The sequence below is a fragment of the Etheostoma cragini genome, chromosome 18 (assembly GCF_013103735.1).
Source record: "Etheostoma cragini isolate CJK2018 chromosome 18, CSU_Ecrag_1.0, whole genome shotgun sequence".
Lineage (NCBI taxonomy): Eukaryota > Metazoa > Chordata > Actinopteri > Perciformes > Percidae > Etheostoma > Etheostoma cragini.
The window spans coordinates 6,426,870-6,449,648 of NC_048424.1; the positions used below are offsets into that span (position 1 = coordinate 6,426,870).

General features: G+C 40.7%; 2 protein-coding genes across 5 annotated transcripts in view; one reads left to right on the top strand and one right to left on the bottom strand.

The window, feature by feature from the left end:
- The first annotated feature begins 10 nt into the window (after positions 1–10).
- syt14b (synaptotagmin XIVb) lies at positions 11–21,850 on the top strand. 3 transcript variants are annotated; one of them, XM_034901045.1, is made up of 10 exons: positions 11–76; positions 3,371–3,418; positions 8,021–8,167; positions 10,687–10,824; positions 11,787–12,046; positions 13,474–13,911; positions 14,779–14,959; positions 15,290–15,346; positions 16,371–16,734; positions 21,840–21,850. In XM_034901045.1, exons 1-9 carry the CDS (start codon positions 64–66, stop codon positions 16,685–16,687), a joined length of 1,599 nt encoding a protein of 532 aa, XP_034756936.1. In that variant the 5' UTR covers positions 11–63; the 3' UTR covers positions 16,688–16,734; positions 21,840–21,850. The 3 variants fall into 3 exon arrangements, with proteins under 3 accessions (XP_034756936.1, XP_034756935.1, XP_034756934.1); XM_034901043.1 differs by lacking the exons at positions 11–76; positions 3,371–3,418; positions 8,021–8,167 and adding an exon at positions 8,300–9,543; XM_034901044.1 differs by lacking the exons at positions 11–76; positions 3,371–3,418; positions 8,021–8,167; positions 21,840–21,850 and adding an exon at positions 8,295–9,543 and having other exon boundaries at positions 14,779–14,955; positions 16,371–16,590.
- The window catches only part of extl3 (exostosin-like glycosyltransferase 3), a 32,510-nt gene continuing 29,409 nt past the window's right edge, over positions 19,679–22,779 (bottom strand). For both annotated transcript variants that reach the window (XM_034901039.1, XM_034901040.1), the window contains exon 6: positions 19,679–22,279. In XM_034901039.1, coding sequence (XP_034756930.1) covers positions 22,070–22,279 — 210 coding nt within the window. In that variant the 3' untranslated portion in view covers positions 19,679–22,069. The remainder of the gene's footprint in view (positions 22,280–22,779) is intronic.

Here is a 22,779-nt window from a genome sequence, read left to right on the forward strand (position 1 = left end):
CCCCCCCCCCCCCCCCCCCCCGCCCCGCGCCCCCACAGTTGGTAGAGTCCGGGACGGAGCATCATGGCGATTGACGGTAAGTACTCGGTCTCAGGTGTTCTGCGGGGCTCATGTAAAACTTTACTCGAGACAGAATGAGAACGTTGTTTTAAAAAAAAACGTTTTAAATCACAGAAATCTGTAGTTAAAAGAAACAAAAACAAAAACAGTTTCTGGATTAAATCACGACGTGGGTACCGCAGTGCTCCGGAGCTGGGACAGCTAGCGGCACGAGGCTGACGCTGATGCAGGAATGTTGTGATCCCTTCATGAGGTGCGCGCGTGCTCTCTCGGCCGGGTGAAGTGATGCTAAAGTGGACACAGATAGTCCCAGTGCCATGATTGACAAAGTCACGTTTGTGCAAAATTTTTGACTAAGACAGCCTGTTTTGACAGCGATTAAATATCGCCTAATTTATTCTTCCTTTTGCTATAACCGAAAATCACAGCAGGCTAGCATCACATGAAAACTACTTTGTTTTTGCTACTGTGAAAGAACTATATCGACTGGCGGATTAATATGGTGTAATGATATAGATATACATGAACGGTTTGAGTTCAACCACTGTTGTCAAACCGTTATATTTGTGGATGCACGTGCTGTTGATATTCTCCCTAACCTGTATGGGCAATGTGTACAACGTCGATGTATAGGCGACATCCATGGTGGATAAGTGTCTCTTCAAGGTTTTGGTGAAAGCGACCGGAACACATGACACCGTTCATCGATACAAAAGATGCAGAGAGTAGGCGCGTGCCTTACCCTGTCCCATAATGAGCACTGTTCTTATTGTGTCACGTGCAGTCATGCGTACACCCGTGTTTGTTTATACACCACATGAGAAAGAAAAAGAAGGGGTAAGGTTTCATAAAGACATATCATTCAGCAGTGACTCAACAGTTGTAGCCTACATGGGACATATTAAATAATCAATATTAAATTCGATTATACTATGTATATATAAATATAAATGTATATAACCAATTATTTAATCATATATATAATTGATTGTTTTGTGTATATATATATATATATATATATATATATATATATATACACAAAAACAATCAATAGATCAAGATATATATATATTAGAATCAGGTCAACAATGTGTTAAAACAATCAGTTCAACCTAGATGACAGAAGGATGTGCCACAATGGTGTTGCACTTCATAGGACTACATGTAGTGTTACTGTTTTTTGTGGATTGTCAAACAGTTTTTTTTTTCAAAACTCTTTTTATTAGTATTTTTTCAAAAACAACAATTTTCAGTGCAATTGTGATCTGTGTATAGGACAAAAGTAAGGCTAAAATGTATACACATACATATACAAATACACACACACAGACACACACACACACACACACACACACACACACACACACACACACACACACATACATATACTGCATCTACTGTATACATACATACATACACACATATAAAATATATATGTATTTATGAAAAAAAGTAATTTAAATTAAATAAAAAAGTACAGACATATTTATTGCACTTATGAAAACGATTGTCAAACATCTTAAAGTAATCAGAAATCTCTTTTTGAATAATAACATCAGAATAGACTTTTCTCTGAACCGATTTGATTTGCTTTAAGGCATTTTAGAAGACCAGAGTTACTCCAAAAACAGACAGGGCAGCTATTGTTGTATTACTCCAAAACATACTTTAATCTGCAAGTGCTGTTTTACTTTAAATCCATTAGTAAATTGTCAGTGTGAGGATGGTTTTAAAGTAAAACAGCCTTTGTCCTTTTTTTTGCTCCAGGCTACTCTAAAAATACATCCAGACTTCTTATAGTACATCTTGGCAATCCTCTGTTTAACTCTTTGTCCTCATTGATGTGAATGTGCTGTTGAAGTGTTGCCTCCTGCCATGTGGTATATCCACTGCTTTAAGAGCAGCATAACTTTTTTTTTGTAATACTTTTGTAACAAGAAGACATTTAAAATAGCGTCTTCTCCTTTTACTGTAAACAGCTCTTTCTTTGATTTTAAGGATATCAGTGACCAGTGTATTGATTGTTACATGTTGCCAAGCTTTTTGTCTCTGCAGAGAGATATTCTATAACAGAGCATCTGTTTGCTGTCTGACAGAAGACAAGTCAGCCACAGACCTTTCTCTTTGCTGTGGCTTCAAGTTGTCACCTCAGGCCATTTTCAGCGTTCAATCCTTGATGTGAGGGAAGTGATACAGGAACTCTATAGATGATTTGTTTAAATTTTCCAAGTGGAGTTCAGGTGAGGGAAACATTGTTTTTCAAAATCAAGACACTGACACAGTTTTGTAATTTAGACCCAAATTTTGTATGTTACTAAGCCGAGATCTGCTTCTGCCACACTAGATACCTGAATTAATAAATACCGCAGTCGAGACGTGTGAACATCTGTGTGTGTACTGTAAGTGCATAAGCCTGTGGGTGTGTGAATGTGTGTGAGGGTGATACAAGTGTCAGTATCCTTCATTAAATAAAGCCTCAGAAGTATTGTGAAGGAGACTGTGGAAGGGAAAATAGTTCAACCTTAACATGTCCATAATGTGAAAAGATAATAATAATTGGTGATAATGAGGTCACACAGGTGATGGCCTCAGTTATTTCAATCTGATAATTTCATGTTTTTTAGCAATCAGGAGGAGAGTTTATATTAACTTCACACATTGTGAGTGTTTTATAGTATGATTTCACCATTAAAAACTCTTCATAATTAAATGACTACTTTTACACTAATAAATACATAAATAAAGAATTAATCTCTATTCAGACAGCATTTAAGCCTTCATGTTTAGAATACACAATTACTACTAAATGATTACTTTAGATCTTATGAACGATTCATTCAAGTGATAATCGCTCCATTCATTATGAATAAAGTATTACATTGATAGGCTTTAGCACAATTTTGACCCATTTAGAGAGAGAAATAAAAGAGTTAAACGTTATTTCTGCTTTAGAGATGGTTACAGATGGCTTACAGTGTTAACGTTTGTATTTATTTAGAGTTAAGTTCAGTACTTCATCCCTGAATGTACACCATATTTTGAAGGAATACCTCAACGTTTTTGGGAATACACTTATTCGCTTTCCATGCCAAGAGTTGGATGAGAAGTAATGTGGACTTGATGTGGAAAATGACCCATTTTATCGTGAGTTTTTTTTCTCTCAGTTGGTTCCAGCTAATCAGTTTTATATTTGTTGGCATAACCATCTGCCAGCTTTCCTAAAGCCTGAGGCCTGGACATATGTTTCTACAGTACATGGAATCATATTTATAACATCTGACTCCCAATATTTCATCTCTCTCTCTCCCAGGAGGGGGGAGGAACTGTGGTGTTCATGAGCTCATCTGTGCCAGACGAGGTAAGGCCATGTTACAACCAAGCACTGCACTTGTGTGTCTGTAGAGCATATTTTTGTGTGTGTCATTTTTACTCTTAAGTATAATAGCTTATATGTTTGCCAGTACTCCATAACATTACTTTAAAATTAAAGCACAAACATGGCTTCATCCAAATATTTATTGCTCAACCTTGCTTATTCCTGTGAATTTTCACTGGAGTTTGGTGAATAGAACGTTTCTCTATATGGACTTCAGAAAGCAAAATGTCTGTATGAATTATACATGGTGTATCGAGTTTTGGTTCACTTCAGTAAAAGAAGGCAGCTGTATGTTCATGATTTATTCAGCGTGGAGGTCTTGTTTCGTATCAGAAGCCCATGTGTAAGCAACATTTCCAGATTGCCTGCTTATTTTTTAAACAAGCATGCCCTATAACTACAGCCAAGTTAGGTATGCACTGGCCTTAAAGCTTAAAAATGCATAACTTATTACTTTGAATAAATTATGAAGGCTAATGTTCACACTGAAGCTATTTGACATAATTTGTATCGCAAATATGCAGCAACACAGCAGAATAATTTGTTTCCCTTGTTTTTATGTCAAAAAAAACATTTCATCTTAATGAGCTCAAGTTTCCCCGAGGTTATTATTAATTTGCTGTTTTCACATTGAATGGTTCAGGAGCTGCAATTTCATGTTTTATTGTTAGCTTGCTGAAGTAATTACCTCGAAAAAAAGAAAAGCAGATTGAATCCTGGGGCTCAGTTTAGAGTCCTGAGTTCACACGCAGCAAAAAAAACAAAACAATTTATTTGGTTTTATTTTGTTGTTTATCCTGTTCAGATAGACAATTTGTACATGCACACACTCAGAGAGGATGGGAAAGGATGAAAGAAGGGCAGAGAAAGAGAAAGCAAAGTGGCTAAGAAAGAAAAAAAATCCCTTTAATCTTTTCTGCAGTTGAGAGAAATATTCCTGGTATGCTGGGTATTATATCAAAAACTAACTGATAGCAGGGTGAGCTGTTTCAAAGGCTGGCTTGCAGCCGCTCCACTTTCCAGTGTACATTGACGGAGACATCAGGTTACCTCAGGTGTCTAAATTATTCAGCTGTCGTTGACATTTACATACCAGGGCCATGTATGAAGTGTCGTCACAGCGCCGGGGCACAGGGCCATAAACTGTTCATTTTGACAGGCGGCTGCTGTTCCTGATGGCTACAGGGGTCATTCTGGCACAATCAACACAACTGTCGGCTGAGAGAGTTGATACGTAAGCCTGAGACTTGCTGGCCAGGACTAAGTGTAAGGGATTTATTACATGTCAGATTGTACTTCTCAGAGCAGGTGAACTTTGTTTTTCCTTCTTAGATCATTTACTATCTATAGCAGCAGAAGTACTGCTAGTGCTTTTTTTTTGGTAACAGCTGGTTTTAAAGAGGATATTCATTTATAGAAGGTAAGCCTCTGCCGCCACATCGCCTCTCTTATCTCTCTCCTGCTTTCTCTTGCCATTCTTGGGAATTACGCATTTATCACTTTGGCAGTCTGCAGCAGGCAGCAGCGCTAGATGTCAGGCTGCAGTGGTCTCTGCCTGTTGCCATGGTGAAACAAGTCTGTCCATAAGTTCAGTCCGTGGTCAGGAGGATTTGATAAACTATGCCTCTATTTTTCTGTTCTTCTCCTCATTAGTGCTCTCAGGATGATGCCAAAGCAACAGCTACAAAACACATGCTACAACATTTGGGCTGTGTCTGTTACACCAGACGCATTCTCCTGACATGCACCACCATTTTATTTATTTTCTACTCTTTTTATAGGGCTGCAACTAACACACTTTTATTAGTCTGTCGAATATTTTCTCAATTGATCTATTAACTGTATCTATAAAATGTCGGAAAATGGTGGAAAATGCTCCTAACAAAGTTTCTACATCCAAGTTGAAATATATTCAAATAGCTTTCATTAACAGCCTAAAACCCCATATCATCAATTTCTTGTATTATACAAGACAGCAAAAGCTCACAACTGAGAAGCTGGATCTTGGGAATATTGGTATTTTTGCTTACAAAAATAACTATCAGTTATCAAAATAGTCAATTTTCTGTCAATCAACTAATCTATTGAATCGATTCAGCTGTAATTGTCTACTCATTTAACAATGAATGCCAAATTGTGATCAAAAATGTATGTCATAGACATATAGAATAGTGGCTCCTAAAAGCTGCACTAATCAATGTTTTCATAGTGACAGTGACTCAAAGGACTGAGTTATTATAAAAGGGGTCGCTTGTAGTGTTGAATCCACAGAGAATTATCACCCAATTCTACAGTTAATCATCTCTACAAAGCCTTTTAACATCTTTCAGCTCATTGCTTTGGTTTTTGGGCCCACCACTACTACTATTACAGCAGGCAACAAAAAGAAAACTACTCAGCACAAAACAGGAGACAGACAAAGTTAACGTCTAGCTGGTTAACACATTGCAGCATTTAGCAGCTACAGCTACAGCTACAGGGCAATATTTTTCTCAGGATTGGTGGAGACCAAAAGGGACCTTAAAGGATTATGACTTACATTTGTTTCTGTGGCCAGAAACACGACTCCAAAAGAGTGCTTATGTTGCAAGACAAAACAATATTTTAGGATATTTGTATAGCACTTTCACAGATAAAAATCGCAATGTTCTTCACAATAAAATCTGATCTAATACAACCAATTCAGTTTACAACATTTAAATACAAAATAGAAAACACAACAAACAACCATAAAAACCCCTCGACTAACTAAAAGGCTGCTTGAACAGCAGAGTTTTCAATTGCTTTTTTAAAGATTCCACAGAATTCACGCAACGTAGAAAGGGAGGCTAGTCATTCCACAGCCTAGGAGCCCTTGCTTGAAAAGAGTGTGAGGGACCATTAAAAGCCTCTGACTTAATGACCTCAAACTACGGGTGGTAGTATGAAGCTGTATCAAGTCAGAGATGTATGGAGGAACTCGACCGTGCAATTGTAAGGACCAGGATTTTGAATTGAATTCAATACTGGACCGGTAACCAGTGAAGTGCTGCTAAAACAGGCGTGATGTGTACTCTTTTGTTAATGTGAGTTAAAAGCCTAGCAGCAGAGTTCTGAACAGCCTGGAGACGATAAAGCTCCTTCTTATTCAAACAAGTAAAAAGGCTGTTGCAGTAATCCAAGCATGAAGAAATAAAAGCATGAATGATCATCTTTAACTTTCCCTTAGTTACAAGTGTTCTTAATTTGGAAATATTCCTCAGTTGGAAGAAACAGTTTCTGTCGTATTGGTCCTAGAGGCAATATGTACAAGAGGAACAGAATAGGTCCCAAGATAGAACCCTGAGGTACCCCACATACCAACTCTCGAGTTTCAGACATGATGCGATTCACATAAACACTGAAACTTCTACCAGAAAGGTAGGATGAAACCCATTTTAAATGATCCAGACATCCCAGCCAGATCACAAAGTCTATTTATCATAATGTTATGATCACTTGTGTCAAAAGCAGAGGAATGGTCCAATAGGACCAAAACTACCTTAGAGTCAGCTGACATCATAATATCACTAGAAACTTTAAGTCGTGCAGTTTCCGTAGAATGCTTTTTACGGAAACCAAACTGGAATTTGTCAAAAAACTTCTCATTATCTAGGAAAAGGGTAAGTTGCTCTGCTACAATTTTTCAAAATCTTTTGATATGAATGGAAGTTTAGATATCGGCCTGTAGTTCTTATGTTGTGATGGATCCAAACCAGGCCTTTTAAGTACAGGCTTAACGACCGCATGTTTAAAAATAAATCTAGGAACGACACTACTAAGGTCTATATAAAAGCATCCAAAGAGCCCCATGACATGGGACCTTTAAGATCCAGACTCTGTACATCACAGAGGCTCGCTTGCAGTGTGCTTAATTTTTTACAAGCATCCTGTTCCTTTGAGACATTTGGTCTTTTGAAATACCATTCATGCTTTATTGTCCACAAGTGTCCCCTTTTTTCATCTATTACACTGCGGTGTGTCTGTATTGCAGCCTATTAAGTGCAGGCCCAGTGCGGTTTTGGCTGGTTTACCGAGTGTATGTATCAGTTAGACACAGCTCCTTTGAGGCTCTCATAAAAATAGCACATCAGCAGTGCAGAGCTGCATGGTAACATGAAGTATGGTTGGCCTACATACACTGCTGTAGGTTGGATCTGGTTTGTTTTCGCAGTGGAACAACCACTGACTGTTTAAAAGCACAATAGCTAATTCTCCCCTGAAAAGGCAACATTAGAGGAGTTTGATTCCAACATAAGATAAGTATTATCAAATAGAGCTATGTGTGGTATCAGTGTGGGGTTGCTTACAGCCTTAAAAGCATTTTGTTAAAATTAGCATTTTTTAGCTTGCAGCCATTTGTGTTCATTTTTAATTATAGCCATTTTGTCTTAAAAATGAAAGACTTGGTTTGGAAATTTAACTGTTACATACATCCATAATCATTATTATGTTTGTCTTAGTCTAATTATTTTGTTTTCTCTTTTTCTGTCTGTCTTTCCTTTCCTTTTCATCCCCCGTCTCTCTTCTTCCCTCCCTCTTTATTTCTATTCTTCTCCTTCTCAGTCTCTCCTGAGCTTCTGGGTGTCCTGTCTTCCATTGCAGCCTTCATGGCGTTGATGGCACTATTTTTTCTTTACCTCAGCAACAAGCTGTCAGTGGAGAGTCCTGCCGATCTGTCACATCTTAGTGGCTATGAGAACAACCAGCCAGGTACTCAACATACATAAAGATCTACTACACACACACACACACACACACACACACACACACACACACACACACACACAAGTTAGTATTGGGGGAAGAACATAAAGGATGAGAGTGAAATGTGTAAAACGTTAGGTAGAAGCTGAACTTGTGACTAAACTGAAACTAAAACAGTTTTTGTTACATTTCTTGTGTTTTTGGAGTGCTTCTATCCCGGTTCATTAATTAATATACATTTTATTTTGGTTGTTTTCTGAAACCCTATTAAAATGTCTGTAAATGAGATAATAATAACACTGTGTTACAAAACATCTATCATAATCTTGACTATTGCCATATGGTTTGTATGCATGTATTGAGCTCAGCATGCACTGTGATGCTGGCATGGCACCCTGCTAACACCCACATGTCCATGTCAGAGCCTCTGATGAGCTAATCTAGCGGTCAGCGTGGTGACGGGATCCCCTGCAGAGAGATGTCCTTCTTTAAGAGCTTCCAGCAGAACCTTCCATCTGTCAACATTTCCTCCCTTTTGGACACAGTCACCAGCCGCGTGGATGACCTGGCCAACGCTGTCAGCGACGCCACATACGCCGTCAGCGACCAGCTGACCGAGCAGGTCACCACTATCATCAGCAATGTGCAAAATGAGGAAGATGTGGAAAACAGTGGCCTGGATTCTGGTCAGACTTCCACAACACAGGAAGGAGGAAGAAAGGCCAGCAGCGCAGCATCAAAGACCAACCAGTCCAGTGATACTAAAGAGGCTGAGTGCACTCCGAGCCAGCAGGAGTGGGAATGGAGGGATGGATGCTGGCGAGTTAAAAAGACAGAAGCTGAGTTAGCAGAGGAAAAGAAGAGGAAGAAAGAGGAGATGGAGCTGCAGGAGAAGAAAGAGCAGAGGAGAAAAGAAAGGAGAGAAAAGCAGCTAGAAAAAGAAGTCAAAGCACAGAAGAACAATGAAGAATCCCCAGATGGAGAGCAAGAGGAGGAAGCTGATGCTTTAGAGAAAACCAACACCAGTAGTGGACAGGGCAGAAATGCAAGCGACAGCGGAGACCACTCCACCACTCAGCAAAAAGGCGATGATGACTGCGTCAAACCTCCTCCATCACCTGGTCCCGAGACCGAAAGCGGGTTATCTAAACAGAAAAAGCAAACAGAAAAAGAAGAGGTGGCAGAAAGCCTTGAGAGAGAGGGCGATGACGAGGAAGAGGCTGAGCTTTCTAGATCTTCCTCAACAATGAAAAAGAAAAAGTCAGATAAGAAGAAGAGGAAAGGAGAAAAGGAGGGTTCAAAGAAATCGGAGGATGCCTCAGACGGGGAGAAAAAGAAGGAGAAAGTGAAGAAAAGCAAGAAGAAAAAGAAAGCAAACCAAGGTTAGATGGTGTGGCGTGCTGCTTCCATTTGACTGCCTAGGTCTCTCCTTTTTCTCGTCTGGTTTTCAAACTCCTCAAATATTACTCTTGCCCTGAAATTCCCCTTTTGAGAGTGCTGTGTGCAAGTTTTTGCATCTGCATCTTGCTTCTTGTCATTTAATCAACCCTTGTGTTAAACCTCGATTTTTACCTATTTTGAGTTTCCAAAAAAGCAGATATTATGAATTATTTTGACTAATAGGTTGTTGTTGTTTTGTTTTTTTTTGGGGGGGGGGGGGTCTTTAATGGACAGGACGGATAGGTGAGAGAGGGGGGGAAGAAATGCAGGAAATTGTCAAAAGGCCAAATCAAACTGTGGACCTCTAAGTACATGTGCCCCTGTTCTACCAGCTGAACCAACCCGACCACAGGCTCAGAGGATGTTGAGTGAATCACTGTTAATGTCAAAGTTTAGTCAGGAGACGGTTTAAAACCATTTAATTTTTTTTAAATGCTATGAAATTGAATAAATCCCCTACATGTAATGGAAGTAATCATTAAAGCTTTAGTGCATAATTTTTTGATATTATTGAAAGTCCGTTACATTCAGGCCATGAGTTGCCACAAAGCTAATTAAGACTATCAGCTCCACACAGCTCTCTCTGTATTTCTCGGTATGGCTGTGTTCAGAAGATTGTGGCGCCCGGTGACTTTGCCGCGCAGAAACTCAAGTGAGGATAATTACCTCTACTGAAGAGTCCACCAGGTTTTTTAATTCTCCGTGTCCTCTTTGGCTACTAGCAACTCCGTGGGAGAGGCGTGGGGGTGTGTGCTCGGTCACGGAAGGCTTGTGTCATGTTGACGCACCGACAGTTTTGTTGTCATTACTTAGAATTCCTTATGGGGTTTACAGAAGCTACGCTTCTATATACGCTTCTATAGCTTTAATTTTAGCTGCAAAAAGGTTGTAAGGCTTTCATACAATGTACATCCATGCATCAACGTTATTTTTGGGCAATTTAGTTATAAGAAATTTCTGACATGAAATACTGTGAAAATGGGTCAAATTTGACCCATGGACAAAAAAAAGGTTAAGCACTTACCATATTATGTTTGTAAGATGAATGTAATGTTTGAGCAAGAGTCTCCATGTGTTCTATCCAGAGGGAGTTTTATCTGGCAGCGAGGAGGACACAGGGCCCGGGGCCGGGGCCCAGCAGAACCCAGCTTCTGCGTGGAGAAACAAACGCAAACAGTCCACTGAGCAGGGCGGCTACAGCAGTGAAGCCTCCAGCGAACGGGGTGAGAATGTGCACAGTTTCTTTAAAAGAACATATACACTGTAGATCATAAAACATAAAGGTTACAAGCCCACTGATTATGAATTAGATAAAATATGAAGAATATAGTTCTGTACGGATCACAAAACACATAACCTAAAAAGATAGCGTAAAGTGTTGATATAACTACAACAATAATATAACATAACAAGGAACATAAAAACAGATAAACTGTAGAACAAAAAAGATTCTTACAAGTAACATGTTTTATGGAGCTATGTAGAGGTTTACATACAGTTTTAAGATGTAAAACTAGGATTTAATAATAATAATAATAATAATACGTTCTACGTTGTAACTTGTGTGTACAAAGTACACAGTAGTTTGTTTAGTTAAACTTTCTACACTTCAAACTATATTGGTGTTGCACCCAAAGTTAAAACAATGACGTCATCAATTGGGTATTCTTACATGTTACAATTCCTGGTACTGTATGTCCCTATAATATTTCTAAATAATATTCCTGAAGGAGGTTGTATTGAGTCAATATTGAGCCCACGTGTAACTTTAAAGTCATGTTCAAGAAGTTACTGAAAGTTGTAGAACTGCACTCAATGTCCCAGGCTACCTTGTGCCTTCAGTGTGACACACTTACTTATTCTCTAGGTGCCTTTTTTCCAACACTTCATTGAGCCTACATGATGATTAATTGAACAGAGTCAAATATTTATACATTACATGGAATTACCTCTTAAATGTAGACCCGCGAGTTTGATTTACTTTAGGCATTTGTGTTTTTGTGTCAAAGGATGGACTCAGCTGCGGTCAGGTTAAGAGGTTAACCTGACTCATGACATGTGGTCGGCTGTATGTGTATGTTGCATACGTAATGAGTATTTCTGCAAAGCACAGTATGTCTCCAGTAACACACCTCTCATATTAGGTTCCTCTCTGTATCCCTCTCTGTCCCTCTGGTGAAAGCAGCCAGCAGCATCCAGAGAATAAAGAAGAATTCGTCCCTCAGTGATCCCAAGCCTCCTCCGTACCAGGACGAGGGCTCGGCCCCGCGCGTGTCCTCTCATTCCCGCTCGGAACGAGGGGTCCGGAGGGGGTCGTCCCCCCAGCACTGCGACAGCCCCCGCTGCTCCAGTGAGGCCAGTGTGGACCAGGACACTGAGAGCTACCTAAACAAAGGCTGTGGGGAGGACATTCCCAGTGATAGCACCGCTGTGCTGGGACCAGAGGTGAGAATCTTAAACGTGTTTAGGAGGAAAACAAATGTACCAGTATTGATGCCGTCTCTACTGCTCCTACAGAATATCTCAACACCAAGTCGGACTCAGATTCCAGAAGTATAACTCCTCATTACATTTGTAAATTTTTCAATACTACATCTGGGAATTTACTGGGTGACTATTTTTTTTAACATAAAAAACAGTTAACGTCTGATTTACAGGGATTTTTTATTTAAAGACTTTCTTTCCAGGATTTTTCCCTTTATTTGATAGTGACAGTTGATAGACAGGCAAGGGGGAGAGAAAGAAAGTGCAAGAGAGAAGAGGTGCATGCTCTACTTGGTGAGCTAGCTAGAGGACACCTCGTTCCACTGTGACTTTAAAAGTACAATTTGCTCTGTAGCTTAATAATATATTTTTTTATTAAGGAACTTGAGCGGCATTCAGAAGCACGACTCATTTTTTTAAATCTCTTTTTATTGATAAAAACATGCCCTGACTTCACAAAAGCTAATCAAAAATTTTTTGCAGCAGGAAAACATAACAATATTTGAATTTTTGAATGACTGGGGACATAAAATGTGTGCGGAAATTATTTAAAACAGATTTTTCTTTTGGTCCTAATTTTCTTAGAGAAAATCGGTAAAAACCTACAAGCTTTAAACATACATTCAGTGCCAGAAAAGCATTTAAAAAATGTATAAGACTGCTGAGGACATAAATAATAAATAAGTAAATTAACTTACCTAATACTATTCAGGAAGAGGATGAAGGTCCCTCTAACACTTCAGACCCTTCTCACTTGTAACTGAGAGGGGTCTGGGGAAGGTTCATTCACACCTCATTTCCAAAGGGGGGGTCACCAACAGACGCCGCTCAGATGCCTTTGGGCGCAATTGGATAGTCCTTCAACCAATCAGAGCAACGAGCCGGGTGACGTAGCACTGACAGCGCCATTAACGGGTTGCTGAGCCTTTGGTGGCCGTCATTTTGAATGTAAACAAAAAGCTGCTTGCTTTCGCTGTGCTATCGTCATCGTGTAAAGCCCGCATCAACGGTTGTGATTGGTGCCTCAATTTGGAAAAATTGGAAATGGACTAGAATGGGCTCCTGGCCAGACGGACTTGCAGAGCAAATCTTAAATTTGCCAGGAGTTCGTCAGGGTTTTCCCAGGCTACTTCAGATTCCCTTCTCTTATTTTTTTAAGAAGCACAATTCGGGGCTTTTTAGGCCTTCAATTGACAAGACATCTGAAGACACGAAAGGGGGTAGGGAGGTGGAATGACATGCAGCAAAGGGCCGCAGGTCAGAGTTAACTCTACATATGGGTGCCCATTCTACGTACTGAGCTGTCTGGGCGCCCTCAGATTCCTTTCTCTTTTAAACTCAGTTTTTCTTCTTCCTTCACCACTCTGATTCTCTCTTTCCTCCAACAGGACGGATTTAGTTCTCAGCTCCCTACAGCCTACGAGCCAGAGCCACTTGCCAAATACGGCACGCTGGACGTCGCCTTTGAGTACGACTCCGGTGAGCAGTGGTTGGCCGTCACAGTCACCGCGGCAACCGACATCCCTGCTCTCAAACAGACGGGCAACATTGCGTGGCAGGTCCACCTGGTCCTGCTGCCCACCAAGAAGCAACGGGCCAAGACCGGCGTGCAGAAGGGTCCGTGTCCAGTCTTCACGGAAACATTTAAGTTTTCCAGGGTGGAACAGGAGGCCCTGGGGGACTATGCTGTTCGCTTCCGCCTGTACAGTATCAGGCGGATGAAAAAGGAGAAGGTCCTGGGAGAGAAGGTGTTCTACCTGACTAAGCTCAACCTGCAGGGCAAGATCGCTCTGCCTGTCACCCTGGAGCAGGGCTCTGAACTTACAGTGAGAGCACTTTGTGAATTTCTACTTTGCACTGTGCATAGTTTCATCTGAAGAATTGAGATATTGGTTTGACAATAGTCTCGCATTGCCAGAATTTCCTCCCCAGCATTACGGAGGAGGATCTGGCTAGTCCCTACAGCATTCCAGGGTGGGAGAAAAACATGCTCTGGTTTTTTGGCATTTCTTTGAACCAATCACAATTGTCATGGTTGGCACTAAGCACCGGATAAAGCCACGGTGCCACTGCAAAATAGCCTCAGGAAGGAACTTGTTTTGGTGGAAGGTGTACGTTCAAAGGTTGTTTTAGTCCTGCAACAGAAAACTCAGATTGGACAGTCTAGTAGCTGTCTGTTTGGTCTGAGGAGAAGTTAACCATAGTCCTCGTAAATCAACTGGTGTTCATAAATCCAATGTGGAGGAAGGTCTGGCAGTGCGCGACTATCCTAGAGGGAACGTGAATATGTGAACATTTTATGGCAGTCCATCCAGTAGTTTGAAAAGCTCATGGTGACGCTGGAGAAAAAGTCAGAGGATTACCAAAATCAGAAGGGTTCGTCCTCTAGAGAACAAGCAATTCTGTACAAAATGTTTAAAGGATTTTAATCTAATTTGTATCTGGATATTTCTGTATGAACATAAATAGAGGACTGACATCACTAAAGTCAAGCCGCTAATGTGGCGAAACAGTTTTTATTTAAATTTCATTTTTAAAAGATTTATGTAAGTCGGTTACCTGATTCTCTCTAGATGAAGAACCACCTTGGAATGCCTTATTTTTTGGTTATGGCCTTAAACCAATCTGTATAAAAATCCCACTGAAGCTTTCTCTTTTCTCGGAGTAACCCCCTGTGTGTTTCATCTTGCCAGGGTTGCGGCTCTGTAGTGAGCGTGTCTCGCAGTGCAGGAGCTCTGTCCTGTCGCTCCACTGAAGACTCTTCCTTGCCAGAGATCCTCCTGGGTCTCCTCTACAACTCTGCCACGGGACAGTTATCTGCTGAGGTCATCCAGGGAAGCCACTTCAAATCCACAGCGTCTGATAAACCCGTCAGTACGTACAAAAGCTTCCATGTTAAATCTTTTCATTCAATTTCAAGTCTCCCTTGTAATGGTTTACTGATAGACTAAACAATTGTTTTGGCAAAAGAGATGGGCAAGACTACCAGTAGTATCTAACAAAAACTAATTGTGCACCCTTATATTTAAATGTTTCCCAGCAACCAGTTCCAGCTTTTTTAATAACAGAAGTGATTAAAGCCATAATGCTAAAGCAAGTGGTGCGTATCAGAGTTCCCATGAAAGCTGATCTTCTGGTGTGTATCTTCAAACTGTTTCCTCTCTCTCTTCTTTCCGACTTTGTGTGCCGTGGTGTGTGCCACAGACGGTCTGTTCTGTTGTATTAAACACTTCGTAGGGGGGCAGCTTTATATCATGAGAGGTAAGTCAGCAGTGAATTACGTGTAATCTAATCAGTGTTGGAAATATTTGTATTATTTGAACAGTAAGTTTTGAGTTTGGGCCAAAAACGTGCACATATTTGGTTCATTGGATGAAGTTTTATCAGTGCATAAATAAAAGAAAATTAAATATTTTCTTACTTACCTTTTGTATGCCACACAAAGTTTTGGTTTTATTTGTCCTGTTTGTGGTGCTCTCAGCACTAACAAAGTCCATTTCCTTCAAAAGGTGTTCAAAATATGGGGAAATGTTTTTTTGCCTTCTTGCATAGGGGCACTCTCATGTAAATATGAAACTATTGCCTGGAGACAGAAAACAGCTAGCCTGGCTCTTTCAAAAGGTAAAAAATAAATGCCTTGACATGTTTAGGTAAGTTGTTGTACCAATATTAAACAAATACAGGAAACATAAGCAACTATAATGTATAACGTGTTAATCCGGGAGCTTTAGAAGAGCAAATAGACAGATTTTTCACCTTTGGATAGAGTCAGGCTGGCTGTTTCCACTCTAAACTAAGCTGCCCATCTCCAGCCTGTAGCTTTAAATCACGGAATTATGGTCCTTATTACTCTGGATAATCCAGACCTCATTGTGAACAGATTGTAGGACTTGAAAATTGTCCACAATCATTTGTAATGCTGTAAGCACCACGAATGAAATACAAAATCTCAGAGACAGACATCTGAAAAAAACTGGGCAAATAAAACTGGAACTATCTTCATGGCTAGATACCAGTAGGGATAACTGCTAAAAAATATTCTTTTGGGAACTGACCTTTTAAAAATGTACACTAGTTAATGTAAAGTACTGCTCTTCACTAACTTCTAATTTAATTCCATACACTGACTTTGCTTCCAGGTTTTAAATTGTTTTTTGTCTTTCATTAGAGAGGAAAGATGTAAACCTACATTATTTAAAACCTCTGTTAGACAGGTTTAGTTGCATTACTGATATCCCGCCACTTGATGGCACTGTCTCACCGTCCCCCTACAACCTTGTTTCAGACACCTACGTGAAGCTGACCATGCTGGACTCCAAGGGGAAAGAGATGTCCAAGTGTAAGACGGCTGTGTGCCGCGGCCAGCCCAACCCCACCTACAAGGAGACGTTTTTGTTCCAGGTGGCGCTCTTCCAGCTGTCCGAGGTGTCCCTGGTACTGTCTGTGTTCTGCCGCCGGAGCAGCATGAGGCCCAGGGAGAGGCTGGGCTGGGTGTCCCTGGGCCTCAACAGCACCGGCGAGGAGCAGCAGACCCACTGGACAGAGATGAAAGAGGCGGAGGGACAGCAGGTCTGCCACTGGCACACACTTACCGACACATAGGAGGACGATTAATGCAGAGTGACATTAACAACATTCCCTATGTGTGTGTTTGTGTGTGTGTGTATCGCATACAGGTGTGAGGGCAGGCATGGGTTTCCTGCCTTCACTGCCAGAGAATACCCTTTAATCTGCCACTTCTCTCTGAGGGAGACAGACTGACTATATAGGTGGAGGTGTAAGCTCCAGCACCAGCCTATAAAAAGCCAGTGGCAGACTAAAAAAATGAATGACATTATAATCACTGAACTAATTAAGAACACAAGGTTTTCCAGTAATTCTGCATACAGCAAGATCTGCATGTACACTGACTGTTTACAGGACAATTTTCTGTTTTTGAATCTTGGACCAAAGAGCCCGGTCCATGACTAGCGGACTCCTCCCTGTCTCTTCTGGGCTTCAGCTGCAACCTGCATACCAGACATTTCTCTATCAGTCGTAGCCATTGACACAAGGGAAGGCAATGAAAAGACTGTTACAAAAGGGCCTACAACATGCTGCAACTATGCTTACAAGCTATGCTTTGTACAGTTTGTTTACACGTTAATGGCATTATGCAAGATCCATTCATAGGTTTTCCCTTTCATGTTATTGGATTAACAGTCAAATGGTTTACCAGATTTATGGTTGTCTCTCTGGGGTATGCAAGACGGCTTCTTTTTTTTTTTTTTTTTTAATGTGGTCTTGCATAACTTGGTACACTATGCATCTGACGCCACTTTAAACGAGAGGAATGGAACGCTGAGTCTTTTACAGAATTGGACACAGCTCTGCATACCACTGGTATCAAAGAACAGCTTCCTTTTCTGTGTAATACAGATTGGGCCAGTTTCACCATTCAGCCTTCTGACAACTCAGCCATGTTCATTCATGCAGAAACACGGTGCTTCCCGCCAAGGAGGACTATGCAAAAGCCTGCGCAGTCCAATAATCCTGGCTGCTTCTCTGAGGCCGAGAGAGCAGTGTAGGCTGTGGAGAGAGTTGGAGTGGCAAAAGGAATTTACTGTACAAAAAAAATGAGTAAATCATATTTTCTGATTAAGTGAATGGATGAGGGATTATTAAGTACAAGCTAAAATAAATGAATACATTGTCCAGAAGTGTGAGAAATCTGGTTTCTGCGCTGTTTAATCTGGAACAAAGCCAATCTTATACCCTCATCAGAAAAGAAAGGTTATGAGTCAGAATTAGGAGATGAATAGAAAACAGATGTCTAGTATTCCTGTCAGATTAAAAATTGGCTTTTGTATAGAAAGTGGGATATTAGCCAATGGAGTACATTCGTCCCAATTTTGACAAGCATTTTACAAAATGTGTGCATTACCAGCATTTACAACCATTGGAGGAATATTTGGACATTTTGGGAAAAGCCTAATACCGCTCACATGTCTGTGTGATAAATATGAAGCTGTGACAGTTAGCTTATAGACAGCAGCCAGCTAGTTTAGCATGAAGACAGGCAATAAGAGTCAACAGCTACCCTGGAGCTTGTCAAAATCCGCCTACCAGCATCTCTAAAGCAACATTGTATCTTGTTTGTTTTGCATTTTTGGTTGTTATGGATTAAATAATTTGTCGTTGCATAGGGAGTTAATAGTACTAAACTATTTCTCAGTCTGGACCAGTTAAGCCTGGCAGTTTCTGCTGGTTCCTGTACAAACAAATAGTCTGGCCCATAAGCCCCCCATAAAAGGGCTAATTGTACACATCAGTTTTAAATGGATTAAATATAGTGTGTTATTTTATGAGCCTAAGAGGTGCTGGTAGGCGGTTGTTTCCTTCAGACAGAGCCAGAGCAGCCATTTACTCGTGTGTCAAGTCTTAATGCTAAGCTGTTTAGCTGTAGCTTCATTTTCACAATGCAGGCGTCACAATCTTCTCATCAAGCAAACCAACACTGTTAAAAAAAATAAAAGCAAATAAAACCTGTTTTCCAAAAGGTCAAACACATTCTAAAGCCATGGTTTACCTTTACTTATTTTGAGACCTTATCAAACAGTCAAAGTGTGCAGGAATGTGTTTTGTAAATATGGAGAAGATAATGAGGCCATAAGTCAGATAATGTTTGATCAATGTTTTTATTTCCATTAATCTGGCTTTCAACGGTGTGTTCACCACCGTCATCAGTCATCAGCGTCAGTCTGGCACAGCGCGAGCAGCGTTGCAGGTGGCTGGAGCCCCGCACAAAGACGTGGATCAGACCGAGGAGCACAACGTTTCACAACTCCTAACGCCCAGCAGAGTGACTGCAGCCTTCCAGGGAAACGGATCCTGATCTGAGCCATGGAAAACCAGCTGTGCCACAGACCCTAGAGGGGGGGAAACCAGGGACTGTGGGCGTGGGAGGTTCTGACTTCCAAAATACCAGCTGATCCTCTTTATGCCCCAGGGCAGGTTTCATCAGCCGGGTCATTACGAGGCCCTGGAGCTCCCATAAAGGTGTTCAGGTGTGATGGGGTTAGGTTTTTCCAAGTCTGCTGCAGCAGGACTGGAAATTTGGATTTCTTTAGCTGTATTGCTATTTTACACCAGTGTAATTAGCAAATTGGCTCGTCATTTGTCCCTTTTAGCTAAACATGCTGAACAAATATTATATTTCACTGGAGGGGCGTGAGAGCAGCAGCAGCAGCCACCTGGAGCAGGTAGAGATACGTCTTTAAGGACAAGGCTTTACTGCGTGTCCACTGACTGTTGCACAAGCTCGGTTTATGACATTCTGTTACAGATGGAGATTCCTAAGAACCAGGTCATCTGCCTGAGCGCTGCTCTCAGGTCAGTCAAGCATTCAGTGGCACAATCTAGTTTTCCTTGGTATCGAAATAAGCTGACGGCTCTATCAGGTCGGGACCTCTTTGCGATAAGGAATAATAAACTACAATGTCTTGTCGTTTCATTGAATGTCATTTTATTGAATGTGTCATTATCAGTTTAAAAAAAATCTTTTTTTAATAATATATTCAATAAATATACAGGAACCATGGATTTATGAGTTTTTTTCATAAAAGCATCCTCACAGTTTTTCCTAGGTCACACCTTTTTAGGCCAATCTTTTGTTCAAATTACAGGAATTAAAGTCTGGTCAAATAAAGGACGTTGGAGTCGTCATACATGATGGGAAGGGCTCGAATAATCAACTCTTAAATAACTAAGTATCATGCAGAGTGGATATGGGTGGGCCAATCTGCATCCCTTTAGCAACCACTCCCACTGTGCACCCAGCAAATGATGCTGTAAAGCAGCAGACATCGTACCTTTTTGGCAAAGAAAACATTCAAGCAATTGTAAAAAAAAACTGACAAAAACAAAGTGAAACCAATATGGCAACACTGTAAAGTGACATTTCTGTCTGAGCTGGGGAAGTTTTATACAGGGGGTTGACATGAACATGGCGGGACATATCCAATACTTCTGTCGCACAGTCAGAGCTGGCAATGCAGTATTTAAAAGAGAAGAATTTTAATGTTGGCAAACATGCTTATTTGCCTTCTGGTGGAGAGTTAGATAAGAATATCTACTCATTAAATATAAGGCTAAACCTTACCGCCTTAAGCCAGTTAGCTTAGCTTAGCACAAAGACTGGAAACAGGGAAAAGCTTTCATTTTTACACATTGGTTTTTGTACGGAATTAACGAAGAAGCTGTTAATTAGTTGGCTTCAGAGGTGCCGATAGGCAGATTTTGGTAGATGTGGACAGAGCCAGGCTAGCGTTTTTTTCAGTCTAACCGGACAGATTGGAGAGAGAGGTAACGGTAGGGCTTAGTATCGTAAGTTTTACAAATAACAATAGAGAACTTCATTTGAAATAATACTTCTGCATTTTATGTTCTTATTTTAATCAGATGCCACAGACATTTACCGGTACTATAGCCATAATTTTGGACATTTTAATGGCATTTTGGAAAGCTGAACAAATAAACTGCGCTTGACTGGACCACAGACTGTATGGGCTGCAGCTGCCTGTTGTGTTAAGTCAAAGAACGCTTGCCAATAAAAACCTACTAAGTCTTTTTATCTGTATCTGGGTAAAGAATCAAATGCAGGTATGGTTTGGAGAAGTTTCCATACCACTTGGTACTGGGTTATTATGGTCATCGAGTGTCGATACACAGCACCAGATATACATCTTCTCATCTAACTCCCCGCCTGAAAGCAAATAATTGTATTTCCTAAAATGTCAAGCTATTCCCTCTAAACTTTTTTTTTTAACCAATCCTAATAGAACATTTAATCTTCTTTATTATTACAACCTTAATTAGACATCCAAACATTTTTTTGTTGATTTTGGCAGCTGTGATTATTGAGTTTGTTGCACTTCAGAAAGGGACATTGGAACCGTTGACTGGTTAATATTATTACATCTAAACATGACTACGTCAACCTTAAGCCAATTTTACAAACATTAGTAAACACCCTATAGCATAAAAAACAGGCCATTTTAAACACTCATCAAAGAGTGCAGATCCTGTAAGCATAACAAAATGGTGAATGGTTTTCGGGACAGATTTGAGGCATTATGGTGACCGCTGAAGTAAATTCCTTCTTGAACACGTAACACTAAGTATGATTGGGCCGACCTGTTTAACTCTTCGGTCGAGGTTTCTATCTCAGACTAATGAGTCTGTGTTTGATCTTCCACAGGCAGAGCTTCACCGACATAGAGATTTACACATTTAAATGACATTATTAAAAAAAAAAAAAAAAAAGAATTAAAAAAAAAAAGGTAAGGTTTGGTAAAATACTTCTAACCATCAGTGCTTCTCTTACAGTACGTACATGTACAAGAAGTACAGTTTGTAACTGTTAAATGAAATGCAAACACAAAAGCCAAGTGGCAGCCGTGTGATGTTGCCACTTCGACCCTTCCAAGCTGAAACTGTCCAACGGCTGCTGCCAAACGCAGCCCGACATCAGTCGGACTGTGACTCAGTAACATATAGCTCCATTGTCAGGGAGAGTTTATCGTGGAAGAGTTTCTGTACACTGTGTACAACCCTACTCTTTTTTCAGCAGGCCGTTAAGAGGTGCAAATGACATCTGTAGTGGTTGATGATGGAGCATGATTGAAAAACATAAAAAAGGAGACGTGACATCCACTAAAAAAGGCTTTTTTTTTTGGCAGTGGTCCCTTTCAGCTTCCACTCTTCAAATATTCAGCAGAGTTGTGGCTTAGTCCTCCAAGTCAACGGCTTTTAAGGTTAACTTGTTTGTCTGTCCCCCCCCCCGGGCAAAATTCTAACCCCAAACTTTCCTTTCGGTAGATTTCTCTGGTATTCCACCCATCCATCTTCATCACTGCTCGCTGAGGAAGCTGCTGTTCTTTTAAATACTTCCAGTCCTTCAATCCTCTCTTCTCTTGGCTCTTTGCTGGGCCACTCAGCCAGAAGCTAGATGAACTTGAAGCACTTGGTCTTGTCATGGGGCAAACGAGTCTTAAACAGCACAGAGTCTACGCGAAACTGTGTGTACAGCAGTGGCATGTAGCCGTACACCTTGACGAAGAAGTTGATGCACTTGTGGCGTTCGTGGAAATGCGAGTCATCGTGTGAAAGGGCCTGAGGGCAGCCGGGACAGCGGAAAGTCCAACGCGATGTTACCTAAGATGGACAGAGAGACAGTCTGTATTTCATTTCTGCGTGTGGTACTTCACAGCAAAATGCTGCTGTAGGATGAGTGACGTTTGTTTTAGGAATTAACCAGTTGCTAAACTACTGAACAGCAATTGTCCCTTCATGTCTTTGCAAATGCAACTAGGCACAGAAGTTCCATCAAGCATTGGACTTTTGACTCCATACAATAAGAGCGCTACTTGGCATTTACAAAATTATGAGGGTGGTGTCTTTATTTTGGCCTTTTCAAAACCAAAAACACAAGATAATGTGTAGGGAGTGAATCAAAGCAATTGTTAGCACGTCCAACTAACTAGCTTATTTTACCTACAGTTGTAACCAATCATTACTTCCAAGAGCACGGAGCATTTCATTGGCTAATCACATTAGTTTGCAGGGTTTATAGCTGATCCCTTTTCTGTGTAGCATGTCCTCACCGTGTGGTAGCTGGGATATTGGCAGCTCTTTATTGGATCTGGGGAAGTTTA